This window comes from Electrophorus electricus, chromosome 4 (assembly GCF_013358815.1).
Source record: "Electrophorus electricus isolate fEleEle1 chromosome 4, fEleEle1.pri, whole genome shotgun sequence".
Taxonomy (NCBI): domain Eukaryota; kingdom Metazoa; phylum Chordata; class Actinopteri; order Gymnotiformes; family Gymnotidae; genus Electrophorus; species Electrophorus electricus.
Window position 1 is genome coordinate 27,136,340 of NC_049538.1, and position 26,794 is coordinate 27,163,133.

At 38.6% G+C, this 26,794-nt stretch overlaps 2 protein-coding genes across 2 annotated transcripts in view; one reads left to right on the top strand and one right to left on the bottom strand.

Annotated features, from left to right (window-relative positions):
* Positions 1 to 20,008, top strand: part of necab2 (N-terminal EF-hand calcium binding protein 2) — a 78,503-nt gene extending 58,495 nt beyond the window's left edge. Inside the window, exons 9-13 of the mRNA XM_027003989.2 lie at positions 4,936 to 4,992; positions 15,354 to 15,466; positions 16,836 to 16,913; positions 17,350 to 17,441; positions 18,567 to 20,008. Coding sequence (XP_026859790.1) covers positions 4,936 to 4,992; positions 15,354 to 15,466; positions 16,836 to 16,913; positions 17,350 to 17,441; positions 18,567 to 18,595 — 369 coding nt within the window. The 3' untranslated portion in view covers positions 18,596 to 20,008. The remainder of the gene's footprint in view (positions 1 to 4,935; positions 4,993 to 15,353; positions 15,467 to 16,835; positions 16,914 to 17,349; positions 17,442 to 18,566) is intronic.
* Positions 20,009 to 20,230: 222 nt separating this feature from the next.
* On the bottom strand, positions 20,231 to 26,402 carry slc38a8a (solute carrier family 38 member 8a). Its single transcript, XM_027004022.2, has 10 exons — positions 26,214 to 26,402; positions 25,893 to 26,091; positions 25,547 to 25,703; positions 24,883 to 24,987; positions 24,464 to 24,521; positions 23,301 to 23,415; positions 22,116 to 22,263; positions 21,552 to 21,751; positions 20,458 to 20,509; positions 20,231 to 20,333 (listed from the first exon to the last, which is right to left on the bottom strand). The coding sequence occupies exons 1-10, from the start codon at positions 26,400 to 26,402 to the stop codon at positions 20,231 to 20,233; spliced, it is 1,326 nt and encodes a 441-aa protein (XP_026859823.2).
* Positions 26,403 to 26,794: the final 392 nt, after the last annotated feature.

Genomic DNA, 26,794 nt, shown 5'->3' on the forward strand with positions numbered 1-26,794 from the left:
TTTTGTTTTTTTGTGGAAGCTAAGAATATCCAAGGAGGTTGATTTTATGCTCAGTGAAGCAAGCACAGAGTGCAGGGGAGACTAACTGGGAAAAGATCCAGCCCTGGGGTGTTTCCTCTTTCTACAGTATTGCAAGCTGATATGGAGTCATCCAAGGCTGTACTGTAATGCTCAGTAATGATTTATTCTAATTTCTAGATCACTGTGAACTCTCGTAACGTCCAATTCTATGGTAAATTTACCCCCACTGAAAACAAGTGTGATACCTCCTCACATTGTTTAGTTATTGTGGTGGTCTTAAATTAGGTAGGCGATCTTTATTCAAATTATTGTAATTAAAAGTAATTCAAGAGTAATTAAAGACATCAAAAGACGAGACTGATCTCTTTAAATTATCGAAGCAAACTCATTACTTGTTGGTTAGCCTGAGCTATTAGCCTGTAACACTGATTAGATATTTGTGTACTAGGGTGATATCCTTCAAATTAATTTCCAATATCCTGAGAAAGTTCTTGTTAGCCAAGACGTGCCAAGCCCACATAAGTTTGGTCACGATGTCTGGATTGCATGAAGTTTCACTATGAAACTGACTAGACCACGATTCACACACAGAAAAAGCCAAACCCAAAAAGAAGTAAATCCAGTAAATTATATTCCAGGGATTTGTAACATAAACCAACGCTAGAATATAATATAAACTAAATGAAATCTAAGTGAATTCATGAATATATATATATATATATATATATATATATATATATATATATATATATATATATATATATATATATATACACACACAGAACATTTCAGACAGAGGTCCTTCATCAGCTGTGAAAAAAAAAGTTCTTCTTAATTAGTAGTAGGAGGAGCCATGGGGTTCTAAAGTTCCAAGAGTGTAGATGAGTCCTTTTCTTTGAATTTCCTAAATTCATTGCTGCCATAGCTAACACTGGCAATGCAAACAGATAGCCATCGTTCCCAGAAGCCATCAGACTCCTGAACTCTGGCTAATTCCAATTCCAATTCCAATTCCAATTCCAAACAAATTGACACTTCTATACACACACATGCATACACTCATGCTTATACACATTCATGAACACACACACACACACACACACACACACACACACACACATACATACATACATTGTTTTTTGTTTTTGTATCGGACAAATTGCTGAAGTGAAACTTCACACACATCTAATATGCACTCCTTTTGCGCTCTTGTACATTCCTCCTATTGCTAGAAAACTGTACTAAATCAGTACTGTATTCTGAACTGTTTCTGGCTGCTATGTTCAGTATAGCTTGTCACTGACTCTATGCACAAACCCACTTTACACATTCCCAGTACTGTGTACTGGTCAAAATAAATGCACTGTCTGCTCACTGTGTATTGTATTTATTGTTATAGTATTATTGCACTGCATTATATTGTTGCACTTGTGTAGTGTGTTGTCTGTTGCACTTGTTTTGTGTTGCACCATGGTCCTGGAGGAACATTGTTTCCTTTTTGGCTGTGTACTTGTATATAGCTGAAATGACATTAAAGCCTTTTGAAGATATATCATTAATGCAGTGTCCATTAGTAATAAAATGCCTTGCCAGTGGAAACAACAAATCCTTAATTCTGATGGTTCAGCAAACCTTCTCTTGTTTTTTTTCCATGTAAAGTTACATCTCTTCCAAATAATACAGTAGACAACTCCAGCAGTGATCCATGCAGAGGAATGGGTGATGACAATTGATCCTTTTGTGCCTGTTATTTTGGTGACTGTGTTAATATATTTACAGGTAGCACATCTAAAGCGGTTGCAGGCTACAGTACCACTGTTATATAATCTGTATGGTCATTTATCTCACTGCTGACAAGCATGTCTTTGATGTTTTTGTCTTGTCTGTAGGAGATTAGTGGAGGATCCTTAAAAAGGGATGCGTTCTCTGCGTCATCCTGGAGGATTCTGAAGTGTTTAAGTAAAATATCAGCTACTGTTTTACTTGTAGGATGATGATTCAGCACCAAGGGAATTCTTGTAGTCTTAACAAAATGTTGATAGGTCATTGCGTCTACTCTCTGAACAGGTAAAACATGAGCAAAGACATTATCTACGACTTCTAGGGGAAGTTTTGAAGATATTCAGACATTTCCATGCTTTTCTGGTGGAAATCTTCATTCTCACTGCAAATGCGTCTAAGTAGCTGTGAGTAAGGGCTGGAGTTTACAGGCCTTGGGGTGTGAAGAATTGTACTGCAAATAGGAATGAGAGTCTGTAGGTTTATAATAGATGGTGGTAATTAAATAAGAATTGGCAAACTTCAATGAAGCATTCAAAAAGGCTATCTTCATGCCAGGATGTACTCCATGTATATTCAAGAGCTGGGTGGAACTTGGAGAATGAAGAAATTAACAGTTGGAGATCTATTGTGCATGTAGCAATACCAAAAAATGTCATCTCAGAAATTGTAAGGCTACAGGTCCAGTATATTGCTCAAAAAATGTTCCTCAGTCAATCCAACAAAGAGGTTTGCTTAGGATAGTCCCATTTTAGTACCCATACTAACTCCTCTTATGAGTAGTAATTGGAGTCAAAGGTGAAGCAGTTCAGAGTTAATACAAGTTCTGACAGTCTTCAGAGAATATCTGTGGCAGGATTTTTCTTAGGTCTTGCATCAAGCAAATGTTTTAAAGCTCTCAAACCATTTTCATTAGGGATGTGGCATCACTCTAATCAGAGCACTCTTGTTGTCTGTATAATCCAATCCAGCCAATTTGTGGAATTGCATTTCCTTCACTTCCCACAGTCTTAATATCTCCATCAGCCTGAAGACTGGATCCCAAGTTGCTCACCCGCACCGTTCCCTCTCCCTCTCAATGACAGCTATCGACAGCTATCTTCAGTCCTGCACTGCCTGATAGATAAGCAGTCATCTCCTGCCTCTATAGGGGCAGAGAGATCCCCAGCCTGTACAGAGGAGAGAGATCTCCCACTTCTATAGGGGCAGAGAGATACCCAACCTGTACAGAAGAGAGAGATCTCCCACCTCTATAGGGGCAGAGAGTTACCCAGCCTGTACAGGGGAGAGAGATCTCCAGCTTGTATGGGAGAGAGAGAAAGAGAGAGAGAGAGAGACAGAGACAGAGACAGAGACAGAGAGACAGTTCAGCAGATGTGTAGCTTCATTAGCAGCCATTATGCACTCATCTCTTTCACTGGAGTGGGGTGTGCTGGCACAAGATCCTATTTGCTCTTCACTCCATCTCTGATGAAATGTGTAAAAATGCTTCTCTGTCTGAAAGATTAGACCAAGTGCAGATTACTGCTTATTACTCGGCTTATTACTCGGCTTTTATGAGCAAAGAAAGTCCTGTCCCACTGAATTTGTCCCATGCTCTTAGCACAGGAGCCATGTTCATGGTCTGCCCCATTGAACACAGGAGAGAGGACACGTTACCTGCAGGGGATTTCATGCTGCCAAATGAGATACACCCACTGGCAAGAGATCAGTCAGAACAGATGTGTCTGTCTTGGCAGCTTTTCACTCCATACAGTCAAACGTAAGCTGTTTTTGGTTTGGAGAAAAAGCACTTCATGGTCGCTGCTTGGTTCACTGTGCAGGAGTCACTGAGCACAACACTAATCACAAAATCAGGTTCACTGGACCAACCAGGATAACCGGACCAATTGAACAGAGGTGAAATTAACTGTTCAGTTGTAACAGAGCAGTGGTGTTTAACACTGAATGGTAATAGAGGGGTATTTAACACTGTTCTACTCACTTGTTTGACAAGTCATGGTCTTTCTTCAGCCAAATATGAAAATAAGCACAAGAAGTATTCGTAACACCATTAATACTTCTGATTGTAATAATAATCAATTGGTATTTTTCTTCCATAGTTAATTGCATAGATCACTGCTTACTGTTTAATTTATGTGAACACTTTTGTATTTTATTTATATTAACATGAGAAAAGGAATGTAAGAAAGACTAGAACTTATTTACTACATCACAATAACCAGTAACCAGTAGACTGCAATGCCCCTCATTTCTTAATTATAACTAATTCATCATTTTACTGTTTATCTCTTAAAAAGTACTCAATTCCATTTTATGGCAAATATAGCTATATACATGTTTGCTGTTCAAATTGTCCTGCTTGTTTCTACATTAGAGCTATGAGGCTGATGTAGCTAACAAGCTTTTGCCAACCAAAGAGGATCTTGATCTGACACTGTATGACATACTGTAAAAATAGATTTTAAAAAATCACATAGCTATTAACAATAGTAATAGTCATGTTTGCCATTTTTTATAGATGACAGTACGTCATACAGTTTCAGAAATCACATATACATATCTGTTGGAGGTAACATAACAACGCAACAGACTGAGGCAAGTGCGCAGTGATTTCAGCATGCTGGGTTCATTGATTGATTTGTTTCCAATCTTCATAGCATGTTTGTAGCTCCAATGCAAATCTAAGGACCAAAGTTTGCACACCACACCTACTGATTGACTGCAAATTTGTATTTTTCCTGAGCTATTCCTTTTAATCCATTGATCCTAAAGCTGTGTGCCTTTTCAGTGCAAAAGTATAGAGTACACTAGAGTGGGCATGAGAGAAATTTATTTATTTTGGAATTCCACTTTGAAAATTATTATTTGAAAATTATATTGAGGTTGTTTGCAGAGCCCTTGCAATGGTTAGCCTGCATGGAAAGAAGTCTTTATATTATGTTAACAATTTGGGCCTGTTTTCTTACTGATCTTAGATGTGGAAAGAAACAGTCAGCCAAGTTAAGCCAAGAAGTCAACTCTCTTATCTGCTGAGCAGGAAGTCTGTGTGTGGACAGGTAGCCGCAGCCATGGACAGATGAGGGGGAAAACTGAATTCACCAGTGGCTTTTTTTGTTTTGGTTCTTGTTACAGACAGTCTGGTTTGACCTGCATCAGCGGCTAACAGACACTGATGGTACCGCTAGCGCAGTAAGTAAATCTTGTGCATGAAGCGCATGCCCAAATAAAAACCTTCACTCTGCCTGTTAAGTCCTCGTAGACGTAGTGCCACCCAAGGTGGAGACTACTGAATTTCAAATGAATTGGAGGCTCAGTTTTATAATGGGTGAATTTTGCACAATTAAGTTAATTCTAACTGACTGATGTCCTAAATTGGTTACATGAAATTCAGTAGATCATAACCTGGATGGCAACTTTACAAGGGAGAGCACATAGATTATTTGAAAATTATACCAACTGTTAGGATACCACTAATATGCTGGCACTTTTCCCAGCTTTTAACTGCTATCACACATTCCTTCATGAGCTACCATTTGTTTTGAGGGAGTCATTTGTTCTACAGAACCTCTTCACCTACATTAGTTCAAATCGTACTAAGATCAAGACTCTTTTTTACCTCTCTTCCTTAAGCATGATCCACAGAGCCAGAAGTGATGCTGAGTCAGTCCAGGCAGCTGTGTTATCAGTCCACCCTACTTGTTGCAGGGTTAAAGACAACTAACTCATCAGCCTCTAAGTGCGTTTTTGGCCTGCCTATAGCTCTTCCTGGTGGATACGGATATATGTAGGCAATTGCTGCTTCCCATTTTGAGCAACATCAATAATTATCTTTGCAAAGCACAGCATGATTGTTGGAACCCTATAAAAGTGAATGATTCTTATATCTATTGCAGTTATCCATAAACACACAACCTTGGTCATGGTCAACTACTTGGAAAAGCTAAAATGCTTACATTTTCTGTCAATTTACACATTCCTTTCTGAATGATATCTGTTACAGGTGAACATCTTGGAGGATGTCTTAGATTAGGGTTGTTTAGATCAGGATTGAGATGGTTATGAGAACGGATGTTCTCCATGATGTCAGAGGGTGCATGCTAGAGAGAGGAGGTGGGTCATACAGATACGTTCTGCAGGTTTAAATGAAAAATATTGTGTACAGGCCTCTTATCTTTAGTGCAGCAGCAGTGCAGCTGTGCCTCTGCGCTCTTTCTACAAAACTCAAATGCTGAGGTCAGTCCATCGCGCGCCTATCTGCCTCCTGTCTCTGATTTACAGAGAGACTTTTGATTGTCCCTTTTCCCCATTAATCCTTATTATCTTTTAAAGCCGTCAATTGACACAGAGAAAGTAGGATTAAAACAGACCTCTCTCTACCCATAAGATTGGCAAGTTCTGTATGTGTGTGTGTGTGTGTGTGTGTGTGTGTGTGTGAGAGAGAGAGAGAGAGAGAGAAGGTATTCATTTGTGTGTAGAGTCTCAGAAGGCTGGTTTAGTCTTCCAGTAGAAGGGGTCTAATATATAAAATAAGGTTGATATCCAAGTACTCTTCTACTTACAGTAAAAGAAAACTGAATTTAAACTAAAAAATGTAGAATCAATCGCCTTTGTGCTACATAACTTTAAGATATTTTAAATCAGTAAAAACAATCCAGGGAAACCTCAGACACCCTCATGAGAAATCAAAGCAATGTTCTCAAACACACAAAACAAAAGTCACGTAATACAAGGGCACACCTCCCGCCATGCGGCACATCGGCTCATGGCAAAACCTTTTGCAGTTTCCCACAATTTTGCTGATTGTAGTCTCAGCGGCTGATTCATTACAACCCTATGGCACATTTTGTTGTCGTGGTATGATTGCCACAGTTTTCACAGCAGCTATCACTGTCTTATTTGAATATATTTCCCTTTTTTATTTTTTATCATGTTGTTATATGTTTACTACTTTGTGAAAGGAATATTTTAAACAATTTTTTAAATTGCTACAGAGGTTTGCCTCCTTGCTTCTTTTGTGTTTTTCTTTTTGGTAAGTGTTAGTACTATGAGCTGAAAAGGACCTGACTATATAATATTAAAATCAATTCGAAGACTGAGCAATTTTTACCATAGCTGATCTATCCAATCAGATAAGGATTTTTAACCCTAATTTTTGTATCGCCATGCATTTAAACCTGACAGTTCTAATTTTAGGATTCAGCATGTGTACTAAACACAGCCAAATGTAACAAACGACTCACTCTCAAACTCCTGTGATAGCAGCTCTCTTAATTGGACAGCTTGTCAATGCTATCCTCGAGTCTCAGTGGTAAGAAGGCTGTCAAGCCATATCTTTTGTTCACGTTCCTCTGGGGAGGGAGGGATTGTGAGTAATCGCTCCATCGGTGTTGCATGGCACTACAGCGGCAGGTATCTGTAGCTTCAGCAGGTTTTTAAGGCCGTATTCAAAGTTTCGTAGATTTTCACAGTCTCTCAGACCCCACGCTGGCCTATTCTAGTTTGGCATGTAGACATACATCATCAGCCTTGACAACACATCCGGAGTAGGAGAAGAGTGAAGAACAGAGAGAAAAAGCAGAAGGAGAGGGAGACAGAAAGGAAGAATGCGCTTGGTAAAAGTAGAGACAAAGAGCAAGTGAGAAGGAATGAGAAAGAAATTGAAAGCCCCCAGAGAGAGATATAACTGTGCCGTCCTTGTTCATCCGGGGGCCGTTATCATGGGGATGGCTCCAGAAGGACAGCATACCTTGAAAGAGGTGTGTGCTGACTTTATCTGCACTCACTCCATGCTGTTTCCAAGGCCAGGTCCTTTAATCCTGTTTAAGCACAGCAGCATATGGAAATGTATGCAAATGATTATGAGGAGAAAAGTGAATCTGAGATTTACAGAGCATTTTGAACATGAGAGAGATGCACGGAACAGGCCATGGGAAAAAGAGCGGAAGAGAGAGAAAGATGGTATTCCCCAGTTTCCATGGTAACCATAAAATTTCCATAGCCTCTTTGAGGTTGCACCCCCTTTTATGACTCCGAAGGTTGTAAATTCTGCACTTGGACACACCACATTTTGCAGTACTAGAGCTAAATTTACAGGGTATGTAGGAGGGATAATGAAAGTCTCAGCCTTCAAGCATAGTGATTCCTCTTTGCTATTTTATTAATTATATTAGAAACTATACACAAATATTTTTAAATGTTGCATTCTTTGTAGTATATACATAATAGACAAAACATAATACTTTGTATTATGAAATAAGTGAGCACACTATAGGCAACAACTTTTTTAAAGTATCTCATTAGTCACAAAGGCATTTTCTGTAAGCACGCAACTTGGTATGGCGCACATACGATACAGACCACAGAGGTTTATTTATTCTAGCAATAGAACTAACGGTATGCCTAGCCAATTTCTAACAATATGACTGCATTTGTCAAGCTCGACGAAAACTCCTTTGTAGGCTTAAACACTTTTAACATACAGACTGTGTATTCCCAAAGGATATAGTGTGTTTCATGTCTGTCATGCCTGCAAAGAAGAAGATTAAAGGTTCCAGGCTGAAGTGTGGTGATTTCATTTTTGTCATGTTATGAGGAAACCCACAAGAGCTCCCCACATGCTTTGGTTGAAGACATAAGCGATCGATTGCATAAAACAAGATTGGAGAACTCAAGCCACGGACCAGATTCCATCCTTCATTACACATAATCTTGCCCAGCGATGTGTCAAAAAAAATTGGCTACAGAGGTGTTCATTTATCTAGAGTGGATGTCTAGGTATTTTCTCATTGAATGAATGTCTTTACATGTTCAAATATGCTTGGAACATCACAGGAAAATTAATTGGTCTTCAGGGTGAATTCATAACACTAAATGTAGATACACTGAGGACCTCATTATTTAGTTGGCAGTCTTTCACTAGATGCAGAGTCTGAGGTTTATATCGTTGCAAATGACAGTAGCTAAAGTTCTTATAAGATGGGGTTGTTCCTCAATGGATGGTCAGTTTGTGGAAAAATTGATGGAGATAACCATCATGTTCAAAGATGTTTTAAAAATGTCAGCCTTTCAAAAGAGAGCAGGCAGCAATGAATAGTGGACAAGCATAATGGCGGATGTTTTTTTGCTCTGCTGCCCTTGACAAAAGCATATTTTTTCTATTATTCATATTCATTACTGCTGTGACCAGAGCTGCTCAAGACTTTTATGAACGTCCATCTTCCTGTGCTAGCTGGTGACAGGAGCACTGGGTCAAACATGTTTAGCACTCTAAAGATAGCTGTTGGATATCTAACTTTGTCTTGGAAAACCACTGGTGCAGCTGCGATGATAAGGAGACAAATGGCTTTAGTATTTTGGAAGTGATATCATGGACCAGACCTTACTGCCCTGTAACTTCTGTTTTATCAGGATAGTCTGTGAGAAAAAATATCTGAGATTAAAAATAATTATTGACTGCAATATCCACTGTCCATTTCCTTCAGTTTCTGGGAAGTTCATTCTCCAGGATGCTGTTGTATAGTGATGTTCTCCATCATAGAAATGGCTAAGCCACAGTCATATTCTGAGACCACTGTAAAAATTTCTTAACACAGGATACTGCCTGGAGCATGTTGACTGGACTGCTGATCTGTCACATTAATGGACTTTAAGGGATACCTAAAACAACTCAAACTGGAAATTGCAGAGGAAAAAATAGTTACTGGGGTTGCAGTAAGCATTTGTGATGAAACAACAGTGGGCAATAGTCCAATACAGCACAACTGACCATGTCCTCTCTGTGCTGATTGTGCAGATACTAATCACTTAGTGGATAAAAAAAAAGTTAATAAAAAAGATTTTTCCTGTTAAATTCCAACAAATGGACAAACAAAAACTATGCATCAGAGATTATCCAGAACCTAGCTGTAATGAAACATACTCTAACAAGATGCTTGCAGATACTGTCAAACACATTAATTTTATCTGTAGAGGGATAATCCAAAGATGTAGTCGGTGGCAAGGCAAAGGTTCATAAGTGGAGTAAGGAGGGACAATGCATATAGGACAAGCAAAAGAAAAGCTGAGTTAACAGTCCAGATCCAATAACAAAAAGAGACAGTCCAAACAAGCAATCAAACCAGGTAGGGCTAAGACAAGTACAATAATCAAGAGACTAAACAGGTCAGCACACAGGAAATCCCAAACAGGACATGACGCATGGTATGCACACATAAGTCATATTTTGCAATGAGGAAGTGAAAACAGACCAATTATGTAGGTACGTGTAATATGGAACAGATGAGAACCTGAATTATTAATTACAGAGCAATGCCGGGAGTGTGGGGTGTAGGACAACATTAAGGTTTGCAGAGAGCATGACACTAGCCTTTGTACAAATGGATTTTTCAATAATCTTATGGTCAGAACTTACCTCGTGAATAATGCCAGGGGTACTCAACTCATTGTGTGTGTCATAATGAGCAGAAATATATACCTACCCTATACATTTCTATACGTTACATTCAAAAGAATATTCATAGTTTTTTTAAAGAAACAAGGTTTTTTTTGTACATTTATTCTTCAAAATGTTCACTAAAACCACTTATTTTTTCTCTTACCCAGTAAAAAAAAAACAAAAAACCATTGTTTCTCATTTATTTCCTGTGCAGAACATACAAGTGAAAATTTACAATCCATTTAGTAGTATAACAATTTCAGTAGTATAACAGTGTAATTTTTCAGATTTTTCAAATCCCATAGTCCATATCAATCATGAAGCAGTCCAATCTCAACAATTCATATGGTCATAAATTTATATTTTATCAGTTTTTAATAGACCATTTCAACCTACAATAGTACTTTACAGTCCATATGTTACTCCCATAGGAGTCATTAAGGCTGTCAAATGTACCTGAACAGGAGGCATCATGGGAGTAGTGCTTGTGCAGTGATGAAGGTGAAAGTCTGTAAATGTTGCTGCAGAAGTCCGTTGACTTGACCAATTGCACAGTATGTGGGTGTTTCTTGCTTGCCATGACTAAAGACTTTTAGTGGAATTATTTCTCTCCTGGGTCCCTAGCAAGCTTTTTCTTCATCACCATCACCAACAGGCAAGTCTGGTTTCTGAGTCTTTTCCTGATTCTCTTCAGTTAGCAGCATTGTTGCTCATCAGGCTGTGCAAAATCCTCAACGCCTTTCTTTGATTTGCATTGAGAGTCAGTGATGATGAGTGAATACCTTTGAGCTCCTTCACACAGGTCTAGATGGAGAAAGTCTAAGGACACTAATTTATAGGTTGTCAGTTTTTTCAGTGAAGTTCCTGTTTCATAATAGTATTTTTCTGATTCTGATTTTCTGCCAGTGCTCAGTTCCCAATCATATGTATCATGGCTTTGGCTTTTCTGATTCATTTACATTGATTTCTTGGTTTCTTTATGGGTGGCTTTGATGGCTTTGCATTTATTAGCTTTTTTTGTAGCTGACCATTTTGTAATAAGTTTGCCAGTTTTCTCAAACGTAGTTCGGGTATTTAGCGGTTTAAATTAATTGGCAGTCACTCTGAGATTGCCATTTGGTTTCGGGTACAACACAGCCCTTAAACCTTGGCTGAAAAACCCATGTACACATTAATGAAGCAAACAATCAAGTTCTGTAATGTGTTTTGGTAAACTGTAGATTCGTGCAAGGCTACACTCTGAACTATATTATTTGTCTTTCCATTTTTACTCACATGGGCCTCTGCAGCGCCATCTTCTGGATACCTCTTAAATCACACAGGTGGTTGACTACACTGGAAAAGTGTCTGATGTACATTGTATGTACTAACTAAGAAGACCTGCAGCTGTCTATTCTCCCCAAACTGTCCCTACCTGAGATCACAGTTATTCAGCTGCTCCTCCTTGCCATACTCTCTATGCCTTTGTAGCATTTAATAGTCACATGACCTCATTCACATGATTCTAAAAGGTTCCTGCTAAAGACCATGTGGTCATCTGCATCAACATCAGACTTTCCTAGTATTCTTCCATGACACCAAACGAAATGCAATCCTCCTGAAAGTCCTCACAGAGTTGCCAAGGTAGTGGTTACTCTCTTTGGACATAAATCTATAGTGACAGTTGATCTAGACATAAGAACTAGAATTGACATCAAGAATGTCACTATTTCAGTTTGAGTGTTGGTTGATGTCTATTTACATTTTCCTATTAAAGTCTAAGTAGTCAATACATAGCCAAAACAGTTTTTTTTTTTTCGCTCAGACATTTGCTGAGAAGAATTTGAGGAGTGTGACTTCTCAAAGCAGCCTTCAGGTCAAAGGCATAATCTTTTATTTCATGATACAAAGGCTTTGGGACTTGTAAGTACTTGGAATTTGTTCTTGGCATTTGTCTTTGAAAGAGATCATTATCTGCAGGTTTTAAATGCATCAAATGCCATTATGTGTGACTTGGAGAAAGAATGATATTCTTCTTTAAGCATCTGTCAGACTCTCTCTCGTGTTCACTTAGATGGTTTCAATTAACAGACGAGTCCAGCACTTCACCAGTAGTGTCAACAGTATCAATATTTGTTTGTTTGCACTTTGACTTGGTAAACAGCAGCCAATGTAATTTGGGCACTTCTCTCTTAAATTCTGGCAGAAGGTATTATCCTAAAACGCTGAGCTGTGTCAAGTGCAGTCTGCCTCTAACTTGATGGCATAATCTATTATATTGTACACCACCCTGGCATGTACTAGCTATGTAAATGACATCTGAAGCATTTTTCAAATTCACCTCTAGTAAGCATTAATCTTTCTGCTGTTCAATTAAGTGCACTGACAGCAGGCGTACCTTACATGCATGAGTATTGTTTAAGGCTTTGGCAAGCAAATGCAGTTTCTTTTATGCTGAGTCTAATGACAGCATTGGCTGTTGGAGGTTTATGTTTAAGATCATCATTCCACAGCATCTGTGGAACAGACTCAGTCTCAGGTTTCACCCACAACGCTAACCATTCCCATTTAGTGATCTGGTTATTGAGAAATTAAATAATTAAAATACATTAAAATACTAAAATACAAGTTTAATAAAGCACAGTAGGAAGTAAAAAGACAACAACAAAAGGGTGCCTAAAAATAATTGCAGGCAATGCTTTTATTTGTTTTTGGTTTTGTTAATTTGCATATTAATTATTTATGTATTAATGATATGACTAACTGAGGGCTCTGAATGTACTTAGACAGAGACTCAGACTTAGACAAGACTCAGACTACAGAATCTTAGAACCAGTCATTTTTTGACTACGGTATGGAGAGACACTATTGTCCCATAATGCAATGCAAAATGGAATTGGAAGAGCTACTCACATCTGCAAAATTTTGAAAAGACTTGCCGACAAAACCACAAGTTCAGCAGCAACAGTGGCAGGACAACAGGCCTCTAAATTTGGCTACAACTGACTACAGTTTTATTTTTATAAAAGTAAAATAATTAATAAACATAATAAATGGTTACTAGTACGAAACCTGTTTGAAATGCATGCTAATGCATGCTACCTAGCTCAGTGTTTGGCCTTTGTAAGCAAGTTACTTAGCTAGCTGACGGTAGCTACCTACCCCATATTTGTAAATGAGATAGAATATCATTTTAGATTTAATACCTGTATCAGAAGTAATTGAGTCACAGCTTGCAATGATGTATGTTGGCATAGAAATGCTTCGTCACTTCCTGAGTGATGTTAATATTTTGTGTACTAACCTGCCAAACCTGTACTATTAAGATCAGAAAAGTATACAGCTTAAAGTATTAATGTGTAGTACACAGTTAGGACGCACCTGTTGTATCCTAGTGGGTAAGGAATATCCACAAAGCACTAAGTTGTTTGGTTTGAAAATTCTCTGAGAAGGAGAGAGGGATGATGTTGATAACTTCAGAGACTTCACAAGCCTGTTACAAATGTAATTAGCAGGTTAACTGAAAAAACATTGATTTTATAGTGTTTTATTGTACTGTGGTATGCCGATCAGGGACGCAGTCTGCTATCATACAGTAATGATCTAACACTCATAACATAATGTCCGAAATTGTTCACTACCTTGACGAATTCTGTTCCCTGTAATAATGCTCTATGTAGTGATCCAGATTTGCACATGTAGGGGATAGTGAATAGGCACCGATAGTGAATAAGCACAGAATAGGACACTGAGTGTGTCTTTTTCAGTATTGAACTGAACTCCGGTTGCAGCAAAAGAGGAAATGTGATAGTTCTGGCTAGGGGTGAGGTTAGATGGGTAATGTAGTGTTTCTGATTGCACTTTAAGGTTTGTTGGTTTGTGTAGTGATCATAATTAGGTTTGGAGTTTATTTCCAAGTTTTGGCTTGCTTATTACCCAGGCCTTGGGAAAGCTAAGAAACTAGGCTTTGTAATTGTGCTGTCAAACAGATGTTCTTAATGGTTTCCATTAGTTTTTATCACTTCTTCCCACTAGGATGGGGAAAGTTCATATTAGGAGAGGGGCAGCAGAACTGCAGTATCCTTTTACAATGCTGTGTTATTGAACTTTACTACAGTAAACAGTGTTATTATCTAGTTATTAACAGTTATGGACATTCTGTTAATAAACTATCTCATGGAGTTAGTGTTTACAAGACGTATTTGCAATAAGGATGCATTATTAGAGCTATCAAACAGTTATCACAAGCTGTCAAATGCATAAAATTAGAAATTGGCCTCGAAAAAAACCCTCATACTTAAACCTATAATGTGTAGTAGATTTTATCTGGAAGAGGCTGGTTATTTAATCAAACAAATGAGGTTTTACAAAATGGGCTCTAGATGACATCTTGGCAATTAAGAGCGCAGTGAGACTTGTGAATGACATGCCCTAGTATGAGAAAGGTGCAATTACATGAAATAGACAAAAGCTGAAATAGGGAATATTTTATTTGTATTGCTCTCCAAAATTTCCAACCTAATAGTATTGCATTACATATTTTTAAATAAGGTGCCTTTTCAGTCAAGTCACACATATCAGACTCATTTCTTTAAGTGGGTCATTAGCGGGAAAAGCCAGCTGTTTTTTTGAAATACTCCACCACCCTCCTTCACTGCAAAGTATAATGTAATCAGTGCTGAATCACTAAGGATTCAATCACTAAGTCACACCAGTTGAAAGTTGCACCGTATTGATCTTAACATCTGTTATTACTGAATGTTTTATTTATTTGCACTTTTTAAAAGTTTGTACGACATGATCGGTAGATGTTTTTCTTCTTCTTTTTCTTCTCAATTGCTCCTTACCCAGAAGACTTAGAGGGGTTTAGTTACCTATGGTATTTAACAAAAGCGGTTAACAAACTAGTTACTGTTAAAACCCAGTTAACTGCAATGCCCAAGATAATCTGACCACCAACTGTTTGACATTTGAGAGGGCATTAACTAGCAAGACTATTCCTAGAGTATTCCTTCGTAAGCCTCCTGCCTCAGTCCTGTGCCACTGGTCCCTTTGCTGTGTTTTCAATGGAAGTATAATACCTTGCTTATTGATTCTCACTTTCTCAATGTTTCTTTTTGTCCACCACACCCCACAGTCCCTCTATCTGATCCGCCAAGAGATGACAGTATCCCAGAAGCAACTAGGGGAATTCTGTGAGGCCCTGAAACAGTATCTGAAGAACGTCTCTGCCCAGAGAGACTGTTTTCAGTGAGTGCATGTGTACTTATTTATTTATGATCTGTTGATTTACATTGAGCTATGTTTCCTGTATGTCTCAATCATACTTTTTGCCCTTTTGACAGCTGTCCATTATAGTTCTTTGCAAGTGAACAGCTTTTTTTCCAGTCTAATATGATGAAATAGAAAAAAATTCTGTGACATTGACATGGCTTTGAAGGAGTGGAATGCATGCAGTATGAAATCAGTTGAGATCCTCTCATTTCTTGTCTGTGGATTTTAGTTCTTATGAATATGAACATCTCTTAAAAGTTATTAAGAACTGAGGAAAATTATATTCAGCAAGATTATAAACATATTTGCAAAATAACTGTAACAATACTGAAATCTTTTCAGTATATTTAGGTTTCTGTCATGCTTGTAAATTCAAGTAAGTGATTAAATTAACGAATACCTTCAGGTTATTTATGACAATTGTGTTGCCATTTCTTTTACATTTGCAATATTTCTCAAAAATGTATCTCCAATGCTGTGGTGCCCTGGGATTCTCAACAGCTTATTGGACTACCCTCATGAGAAATGTCAGGTTTCTAAATAATTGAGCAGTGAGATCTTTGGGTTCTGGATAGGTCCCATTACTCAGACACTGACAAGTCATTCACTTCCTGCCCCTTAGTCCCTTTCTTGCATTGTTTTCTGGGTCTCTTCCACTCTGCTCTCAGATCTTCTAGTTTTGTAACAGCCTGTTAAAACTGGTTTCACTGAAGTGCAGTCTTTAAACTACAGGTTATGAAGGAATTCAGTTCACTCATTTGAGTGGAGGACACATAAAGATTTTCACACACACACACACACACACACACACACACACAAAAGCTCATCTGACCCAGCAGACCCTTTTCTAAGCAGATCTGTTCTAATAAAGCTAATTTAAACTTTCTTACCCCGTGGTCTGTTCAATAAAGCGGTGCAGTGCAATAACACAGCTGTAAGCACTGGCTGCAGGATTACTGCATCTAATGAAAGCTGTGAAGCGGTCAATAGACACTGTCAGGTCTATCTACAACTATGAGCTTATCTGTGATGTAAGCCACATGCAATATTTAGCTAATGCTCTTCACCATTCTGTTCACCTAAAAACCCTTTGCTGTGGAGACGTATGAGGGACTACTGCCATCAAGTGGAAGGTTACATTCCACATTGAGTTATGAGAAGACTTATTACTAATAGCATCTAATTCACTTAACTGGATTTGGTTTGGTTATTTCTCCTCAAAATCTCTCACTCACCTTCGCCAAGAGTGTTACATTTACAGGAAAAGTATCACTTTTCAATCTCCTTTTGTTGTTTTCTCCATGTCCATAACCCCTGCCCCCACCCCGCACCCCTCCTCCCCCAGTGTGACCGCGGTGCGGCTTCCCGACGGCCTCTCCTTCGTCGTGTATGAGTTCTGGGATGGGCAAGAGGAGTGGAAAAGGTAGATGTCAATTTATCTTTTCTGCAACACCTGAATCAGCGTCTACTTCCTTCTAAGACACTAACCATCTTAACAAGGCCTTCTGTCACTTCCCACAGTTAGGCCATCTTTTCCATTTTTCACCCTCCTCCTGCTGTAGTACGGTGTTCTGTACAGGACCTACTGACTGTAATACATATAGTAGTTCTATGATTTATTGATGCTTCAGGAGATATGCTGAAACAAAAGTGGCACTCTGTCCTGCCATGAGTGCTTTATTAATATTTTAATCAAATATAGATTTTAGCAGAAGCTCATAGCTGACTGAGGTGCAGAATTTAATGAATATTGCACAGTCACGCAGGGGCGTACAGTGTTTCAAGTCTGGTCCAGTGTCTCAATCACTGTTGGTTGTTTGCATGATGACACAATGTGGGTTGTTTGCTTTCATTTCAAGACACCTCCAGAGTGCAGCCTGCAAGGCATTCCAGCATGTGAAAGTGGACACGCTAAGCCAGCCTGAGAGTGTGTCCAGCGTGGCTGTACCAGGTGAGCTGTCTGGACACCAGCTCGCCTGGCCTGTCACTGAAATGGCTACACACCAGTCTCTGACGCTATATGCAGTGCAGCACTTCTTTTTTATTAACCCAGGTGGATGTTACCGGGGAGAACCTTTAAAGAGGTTTTAAAGCTACAGTAGGTGCCAGCTGGTGCCTGCTGAGATCAAACCCAAACCATATGTTTACTTAATCTTGGCTCCAAAATGCCTGTTTGGTACAGAGAGCTCTCATTCTGGGTTTGAATGGAGTGGGTTCTGACTGGAACACACCATGGTAGTAGTTCCTAAAACCATATAAGTAATGACTAAATCTTATTATCAGGTCATAATGATTTCCAAAGTCAAGGACTGATTCTATTTGTGGTAGAGCCCAGTGATAGTAAGGCTGACTCTGATGCACTGATTATGGGAAATCTGACATCTTATACACATATCTAACACACTTCCTCAAATAAGACAGGTTGTAAGTTTACATCTCAATAATAAAAACAGCCAATAATTGGCTAGTTCTCCTGCTGTATCATATATAGATATCAGAATCATATATAGAACTATATATAGAACTCCTCTATATATAGATATCTACTCAACGTAATGAGATGAAAAGTCATGAAATTCAGATTAGCATCACACAAAACAATGTTCTTCATGTTTGCGATCTATTACCTCATTGCATTAAAAAGTTGCATAGACATGTTTGGGTAATTGCAACTAACAGCAAACTTGTCACATCTTTTGAATGTATTCAAGCCCTCTGTTTTCAATGCTTTCTTTGTCTTATTGCATTGAAACCAATAGAATAAAGTAAGGGCCAAACTGAAGTAGCTAAGAATAACAAAATGCTAGACTTGTTGTTTTAGGGTTCATTTCCCTCCTTAAATGCAAGACCCAAGAGGAAATGGCATTGTTCATTAATGACCAATTTACTCACTACAAGACCAAACAAGGCAGATTAGGTGTATTTTGAAAATTATCCACAGTGTAAGCACTGCGTATCATGTTAAGTTAAAGGAAAATACTTTCACAAGTGCTTTGTTGTGTCTGTTAGGACTTCAGAATTCACCCATTTGTTCTGTTTTGGCAATGTAATCTCTCTTCTCTCTCTCTCTGTCTAGCCGCCTGGTGCAGCCTTAGTAGAGACTGACTGGAACAGAGCCGGACTGCGGGTGGAAGGGCTCCGCCTTACGCCTGAGCAACCCCTGCCCTGCTTTTCTCCTCTTCATCCATGCGTCGTTCTCTCACCCCTATAGATTTCCAATGATCTTTACACATTGCATCTTTTTACCTCTCTCCCTACATCCATGCTGTCTCCCCTCGCTCTTGTAACTTACTTGTTTACATGGTGTTGGTTTGACTGCAAAGAATGTGGGACACAGTGCCGATCTCTTCTTTAACTCCAATATGGTCCCATATAGCTCCTAACATATGGACACAGTACTCTTAGGGATGGGGAAAACAGTGGCACTAACAGACACGCGTCTGCAAGTACAATAAGAGTCCGTCACCACCCAAAAGAAGCCGATTAATTTTTCATCCCTGTTTAGTAACTACAATAAACACAAATGTATTTACTGTGTTGAAAATACTGGGCATAAGATCGTCAACAGATATCGCAGCAGAGTAGCATTGTGCCAGCAGAGGCTTTTAACAGCCTGCGATAGCTCAAATGCCCAGATGCAGTACAACCAATAGCCACTTATGCATCCAGTGAGTGTGCACAGTTGAAGACTTTGTCCAAAAGCATGTCCATGAAGGGATGTTGTGTAATGAATGTTTACGTAAATGAGGTTTACAGAGTATTAAAAAAAAACAAAAAACTGAAATGTTGAGAAAATTATGTTAAATTATTTTATCTTAAAATACTAATATATGGATTATTTATTGATAGTAAAAACATACATCATTGAACATGTACATTATGTGAAATCACGCCATGTCCAGTTCATATAAATTTTCATTTTGCATTATGTAACCCAGACTTTTCACAAACTTACAATAGAAATGGACTGTTAATTCCTGATTGCAGAAGCCCAAACTGCCTTGTGACTAATTAAGAGTATAGGATTAATGGGTTTGTGAACAGAAAATAGAGGAATTCCTTGTGGACTCCTGTATGAACTTTAAAACCCAGGTGATGAAAACCTCCCCCCATATTCTCCATAACATTCTTAGCTGTCTGCTTCCCTAGACAACATGGCATCTCCCACCTTATCCCTCAAGTGAGTGCACGTTGCGATTAATGTCCAGTAACTTATTTGCTGTAGTAGTTAGATATGCTACTTTCAATGGATTTTGTGCATTTCTTAATTTCTTTTATATGGCTCCAATAGAGAACAAATAAAACTAATAATTACCAGACAAGAATAAGAGCTCAAGTATGACATCACCTTGTTCAATGAAAAATTAATACTTTTACTTACATATGTTTCCGTAAACTGGCTTTCTCTCTTAAAGGTGAGTGTAGAGACTTATTGCAGGGATGCAAATATATTCATCTTCACTTTGATCTAGATCATGTAGAGTGATGCAGTTCAATAAATTAAAGTTCTAAAGTGGACAAAAACTTGTCATCTCCTTTTTAGCAACATCTTCACATGACATATTTCAGATGTGTATTAGAGTTGTTTCTTAGAATTTCTACAGTCTAGTATGCAGTGAAGAATATGTAATCGAATTTTGTACACCAAATTATGATGGAAAGTGAGCACAGGAAACAAATCTTGTAAACCACAGCTTTAAAAAAGAAAGTCTCTTCAAGAGTTCCAAATGCTGACAGAAATTACATTTTATTCAAAATCTGCATAATGGCAATGGAAGTGCTCTGGCCAAAGATGAACATACCACACAAAAGCATGATTACCCCCCACGCAATTAGAGCCCACCTGAAAAGACAGAACAAGCGCATAGGAACATGTGAGAGATGCATTCCTTGGCAAACTCGTGAAGCACTAAAGAATATAAAAAAGGTAATTAAACCAAACACGGGCACTCTTATATCAGTCTCACCTTAGTGTGGTGCACACGGGCTGTGAGTGCATGGCAAATATCAAACAAAGCCCTGCAACAAGAGACAATGATTACGAATGTGAAATGTGCAAACCATGATGAGCCGTTTCACATTAACTGTTCAATAAAGAGATGAACTGAAAAATAATACAACGGTAATGTTTAAAACATGCCAAGCTGAATTTCTGTGGGCAGTGGCTGTATGCATTGCTTGACGTGGGAATAAGCGCCGGTCCTCCCCTTATTCACACACTGGCATGTGTATATACTGGTATCAGCAAATCATTAAGTATTACATTCTGAAATTCCACAGTAAATAAAAGATACTGGTATATAACACTGATAATCACACAAAAATGTATGTGCTCAAATTGCAAGCATTTTCCATTAATTCGATGCTTTGACCAACAATCAGCCCATTCTTGTTTACTGATGTTGTTGTTAAGGTTGTAGTAGGCCGTGGTAGCGGTAGATTCAGGTGTTTTGCTGATCCTACATCACCAGGCTCCTCCATGTTAGGAATGGTGCTAATGTTAGCTTGCTGCTCCCAGCCTGCAATTAGTACTGGTTCTGGCTGAAGCTCTATTATGTCGTTGTCTGACTCACACATTCTCTTTGTGCCCTCTTGGAGCCAAGCCAACATCATTATTTAACATTAACCTTACTTAAACTACCATTAATATTACTTGTCTTGTACTTCATTTGTGGGGAGAACGAGAACAGAGAACATCATATAGTGCCCCTTAAGTAATGCAGTTTATGTCGGATCATTATGAATGGCCCAGAACCTGATATGAAGAGGGCAGAAAAGACTACAGGGAACCTGTATGCTGGTACATAAGCAAAAATCTGGTATGCCAAAGAGAAAAATGTAGACGCTCCATACCACTCAAAGCACTGGGTGTTCCTAATAAACAGTACACAACACACTACTCAAACAGGCAAGTTCATTCCAACCATTTCCTCCACATTTATTTTGTCGCTAAGCAAACACACCAAGTCCCCTCTGCCCTCCAACGCCAACCACCGGTCTAATTTCGTAATCCTATGAGTGTGGCTCATTTCACTTCAGCACTCTTTGTTTATAGTCTGACCTGGGAAGATGAAGATGAAGAAGGCACTGATACCACCAATGACACTGATCACTTTGCTGATGTCTGGAACGGCGACTGCGATGAGGAAGGTGCTGATGACCCAGGCCAAGGTCAGAGCAACTCTGGTGCAGCTCTCAAAACTTGTAGTGACTACCAAGTACTTTCCTCTGTGCTGCAGTACGGGAGCCAGAATCACAGACCTGTAAAACATGTAGTAACCAAGGTACATGTGGTTGCACTGCTAAACTGCAACTCAAGCTCCTAGATTTGTAAGGGAAAAACAACTTATCAAATACATACTTAATTTGTCTTGATAAGTGTAAATCTAAATTTATCTTTTGTAAAATCCACATTGAAAGAATATAAATATGCAGGGTAGTTTACAGACTTCATGGAGGGCATAGGGTTACATTGAAACAAAGGCATGTAGGATGCCAAACAGTACTTTGAATTCCTTGAGAAGAGGACATGTGATTCTGCATGTGTTAGTGTACACTGATTACACAGTTATTTCAGTTCACCACACTATCTGCCGTTAATATAGACAAAGTCTTTGCATGCTACCTTCCAAGGAGAAGAACAATGGGGTAAATGGTGATGATGGAGAGCCCAAAGAGCAACCTGGCAATAATAATGATGACATCACCTCCACTGTATGACATCAGAACATCAGCAGCAACATTCTTTCCGAAGGTGAGGTAACCATAGATCCCTTTAAGAAAGAAAATACAAGAAAGGTGTATATAATACATTATAATATAATACAATGTATGTTTATTTTGGGACTTTTCACTTATACTTTGTAAGTGTGTGATGGTCCGGCAAAAAACAAAACAAAACAAAAAAAAAACACATGGGTATTTTTTGGGTGGATTGGTAGGAGGAGGTATTTATTCCAGCCCAATAATCCAAGTGGAAAAAAAAATTGCTCAGTTAAATAGCCCACAACCAAAAAATAAAAAATATAATAAATAATATAATATTAAATAATATTATAATAAAAAGTATAATAATTGTCCAATAATCAATCAAATTAAAGTATTTTCAGCTACACAATCACTGTTCCAAAAAATCTAGTTCACTTTGTTGCAAGTGAGGCTTATATAAATCCAAACAGGAAGTGTCGTGAAGGGGTGGGGAATTTTGTCTAGAATATCAAACAAAGACACCTGTTTCCTGCACTAAAAGAAGACCTACATCCATCTCCCTGGAAAATAATTACAGGCAAGTACATTTTCTGTTTTAAATTAGTTAACAATCTGCAATTGACAATCATGTTTAGTTAAGAATAAAAACACTTTGGCATAAATTGCCAATAGCAGTTCAAATTAAAACATCTTGTCTTCACTGGTACATGGTTATTAGTTTTTTTTTCTGTTTCCTGCATCATATTTTATCCTCTGTTGACAGATACAAACTTAAAATAAACAAATACCCAGTCAGTTAATAATAAAGCTTTTGAACCATTTGTACCAAAATATCCATATTCACAGAAGTCAATGTTTTCATATCATTGCAGAAAATAGCTCCATAATAAAGTGTGTTTGAGATATTGAAAAGCTCTATATCAATCCAAATGCATTATTGTTGCTGTTGTTGTTATGAAATATTTTCAGTTTACATGCCACAGGTTAAAGCCATATATGCATTAACAGGTTTACAAGTGGCTACATTCCATAAATATGCATTAAGGTGCAAGTTATTTCCAGAAATCGGCTTCAAATCAATGTAAGGAAGAGCTACCCTTACCTGTGAGGGAGTAAATGACAGTGCAGAAGAACATGGACACAAATGAGATGCCAACCCAGTGGGAGAGCTTCTTATTCTCCAAGCTGCTGTAGATGGCAATGCAGGCCTCGTGACACTGAACAAAGGTGTGCAGAGAAACTTAGCATGCCTGCGGACTGCAGTAACAGTACGGAGTTCAGTGTAAGAAGTAATAACTAATTATAACAGTTCATTTGGACTATTCAATCATGTATTTCTGTTTTACTAGTGGCCATATAAAGGAGGTAACGAAGAATTTTTGAAGAAACGTGCTTAAACTTCTCCACACTTCCGTATGCATCTACTTACTGTTGTCTGTAAGTAAGTAGTAAACATTCATTAAAAGTAGTCATTCCTTAAAAACGGCAATTGATCTCAACATACAATTTAAATAAATAAAAAAATAATAAAAAAAAAGAAATAAAAAATGAAATAAAAACTTTGCAGTGGCAAAGAAGGTGATTATTTATTTATAGGTTTACATATTTATCTAATCTGCTTTGAAAAATGAAAAAACAAAACTAATATATCCACATAATAATTGCCCTTTGACAATGCATCAGTGAAGTTAAGAATGAAAAAACTTCAGCAATGAGACGACACCAGCACCCAGAGAATGAGTGGCGGAGGAGAAATGTTTGCTCCACCTGCGATTCAAACCAAACCTAAGCCCTGGCACATACTCATGTGTTTATTAAGCCTCCATCACAGAAAGGAAGAAAACAGAAACCCCTCCCCTGGCCACCTTATTTAGAACACGGCTCTTTCAATATTGCTCTTCCCATTTTCTCTCCATCTTCACCCTATAATCAGTCAGCCTCCAGCGACGCGGGCTCAGGGATCCTGGCGTGCCCTCACACACGCCATTTATTAGACTTTTGATAGCCCCCACCGCGCTGCCTTGCTTCGCCGGGGAGCAATAAACAAAATCTCCAAAATGCATTGTGCTTCCACTGGTTGCCATGCACCTGGCCTTAACTATTACACCCACAGTGGAGGGGAGCTCCTGAGGGGATGAGTCTTCACAGTGATGCCATGCTGTGAAAGAGTTTCGGTTCCTCACTGCTGGGCGAAATGCCACAGCCCCGGCCACCCTGTCTCTCCACAATCACTGGAGCCAGCACCGGGGCCTGCTCGACACTCACCTGAAAGCCAAAGCAGATAGTGGGGATCACGCTGAACACTGGGGTCCAGGAACTTATTCTGGAAGAAAAAGGCCACATAATTTAAGGGCAGCTCAAAAAAAGAGAAACTTTAATCAAGAGAGAGAGGGGTAGTAAAACATTTAAGAGTCCTTTGTGTCTTCTAGCCACAACAATCAGGATGTAATTATAACCTTTAAGGGTTCACCCATCAATCTCAACTTTATTGGGCCACAGCCCCTGGCTCTGACCTCTACCCCTTTTTCAGAAAATTCCACAACAAAATGGCACAGAAAATGAAATGAAAGTAGAGACATTTTTAGAGAGCACCTTTCAAAAATACTTAGGAAAATATTTTTACCTTGCAATACATAATCTATACACGGTCATATTAAGAAAAGGAGATGAGAGGACATACTCACCCACTACTGTACACAGATGATATGGGGTGCTCAGGGACTGCTCTTATATAATATTTTACAGTAATGACTACAGTCAAATAGATGGCAGCTAAGGTACCCAACACACTACAATAAAGAAAAGATTATGTTAATAATTCTGAGGAAAAAGATACATATAACATTATGCATATGTCACTACTAATAACATCATTATAAAAATCATTTTTTTCACCATGTTAATTCTAATGCTAGGCCTGAAAGGTATCAAATACTATAATTCTAATAATAATGTTAAAATCACAGCAATGTTCCATAAATGTCATTGTGAGAAATGCTAGCAATAACTGCAGTTCTTGATAATTGAATAAAAAAAAAAATTGCTCTTCACCCACAGCAGTGTCAGAAATGACAGCCTTTCCTAACTTTACTGATGACATGGCAGTATAAACAATCATTGCCAAATCTAGTCAGCTCAGTGTAATGGCATCAACATCTCACATTTTACAGTCAGTGCGGCACTACTCTTAATCCTCAGATTGCTGTTACGCAATTTATTTATTTCACATTCAAAATACATCATTGTGGGCACAGCGATGAAATCCGTCTCCCTCTCCTCTGTAAGAAAAGACATTCTCTAAAAGTTCCTCCTGTTCAGTCAGTTGAAGTGAAGCTGAGGCTTCCCCACCTGGTATACTTCTGTATCCAGATCTCTTTAGGAATGGAGAGAGGGAGGATGAGGAAGAGGCACAGGATGAAGAGTGCAATCCTCTGGTCTGTGTACCAGTGATGAGGCATCTCGCTCTCAGATGAGCCATTGATTAGTTCATATATGTACACAGACACTGACACACAGACAGCAAAAAAAGACGGCGACAAACAGATGAAATGTTTGTATGATAAACAGATAAAAAAGGACTGTAGGATTGTTAGGAAGGACACCAAACTGGAACACAATAAATAAAAATAATAACCCAAAACAAAACAAAAGCTAAGTGAACCTCATTTAATGACCTAGTGTGGATGTTATTTACATTTCTGAAGCTGGTCTGCCACTATAACCAGGAAGGCCACTGAGATCATGAAGAGGTTGAAGACAAGGAAGATCTCACAAAGCTTTCCTATGACTGGCCCACACAGATGCTGCACCACATCTTGGTACGTGCTCTGTCCACTGATAGAAGATGAGTAGCCCAGGATGATCAGTCCACTAATGAGGAACACGACAGAGATCTAAGGAGAGCAAAATGTCATGAACGAAGCAGGTAAGAATTATCCTTAATTTGCCTTTCTTATATCTGAGGTTTCAGAAATTTTGCACACTATTTGTGCCCAAAGCACATTAGGATACTGACCATTTCGATGGTGACAGCATAGCGAATTTCTCCAGTTCTCGCGAAAGCCCATGGAAAGTTCAATAGTCCTGCACCAAGAGCGGACTTTAGCATGATGAAAACCGCTCCAAAGGACCCCAGCCTCTGGCCAACTATATCCTTTGAGGGCTTGGCTAATAAGCTTATGCTCTCACTCACCAACTCTTCCATGATTAAAGGGATATGGAACTCTCTCCAGCAAAAACCACCTGCATTTGGTAAATAATTCCAGCCTTCAGGAGAGTGGCATGAAGGAGGTAGGCAGGTAAAAGCATATAATTGGAAGTGTCCATCAAGCTTCGAGACTAATCGCATCCACGAACTGCCTCCATACTCTTCTTGTGTCTGGAGAGGTGCAGTTGTATACCCACCCATATGGCTGTCACCAAAGGTTTCATCATGAGTGTATGGTGTAGCATGGGCCTACAAGACTCACACAGAAATAAAATAATAGTAGAAATACATCCCTATTTAGAATATCAACCTGCTTTGCTGTATGATGGCACATTTAGAGAAAAATCTAATTGCATCATAAATGATAAGGAAGCCAATTAAATCCCAAG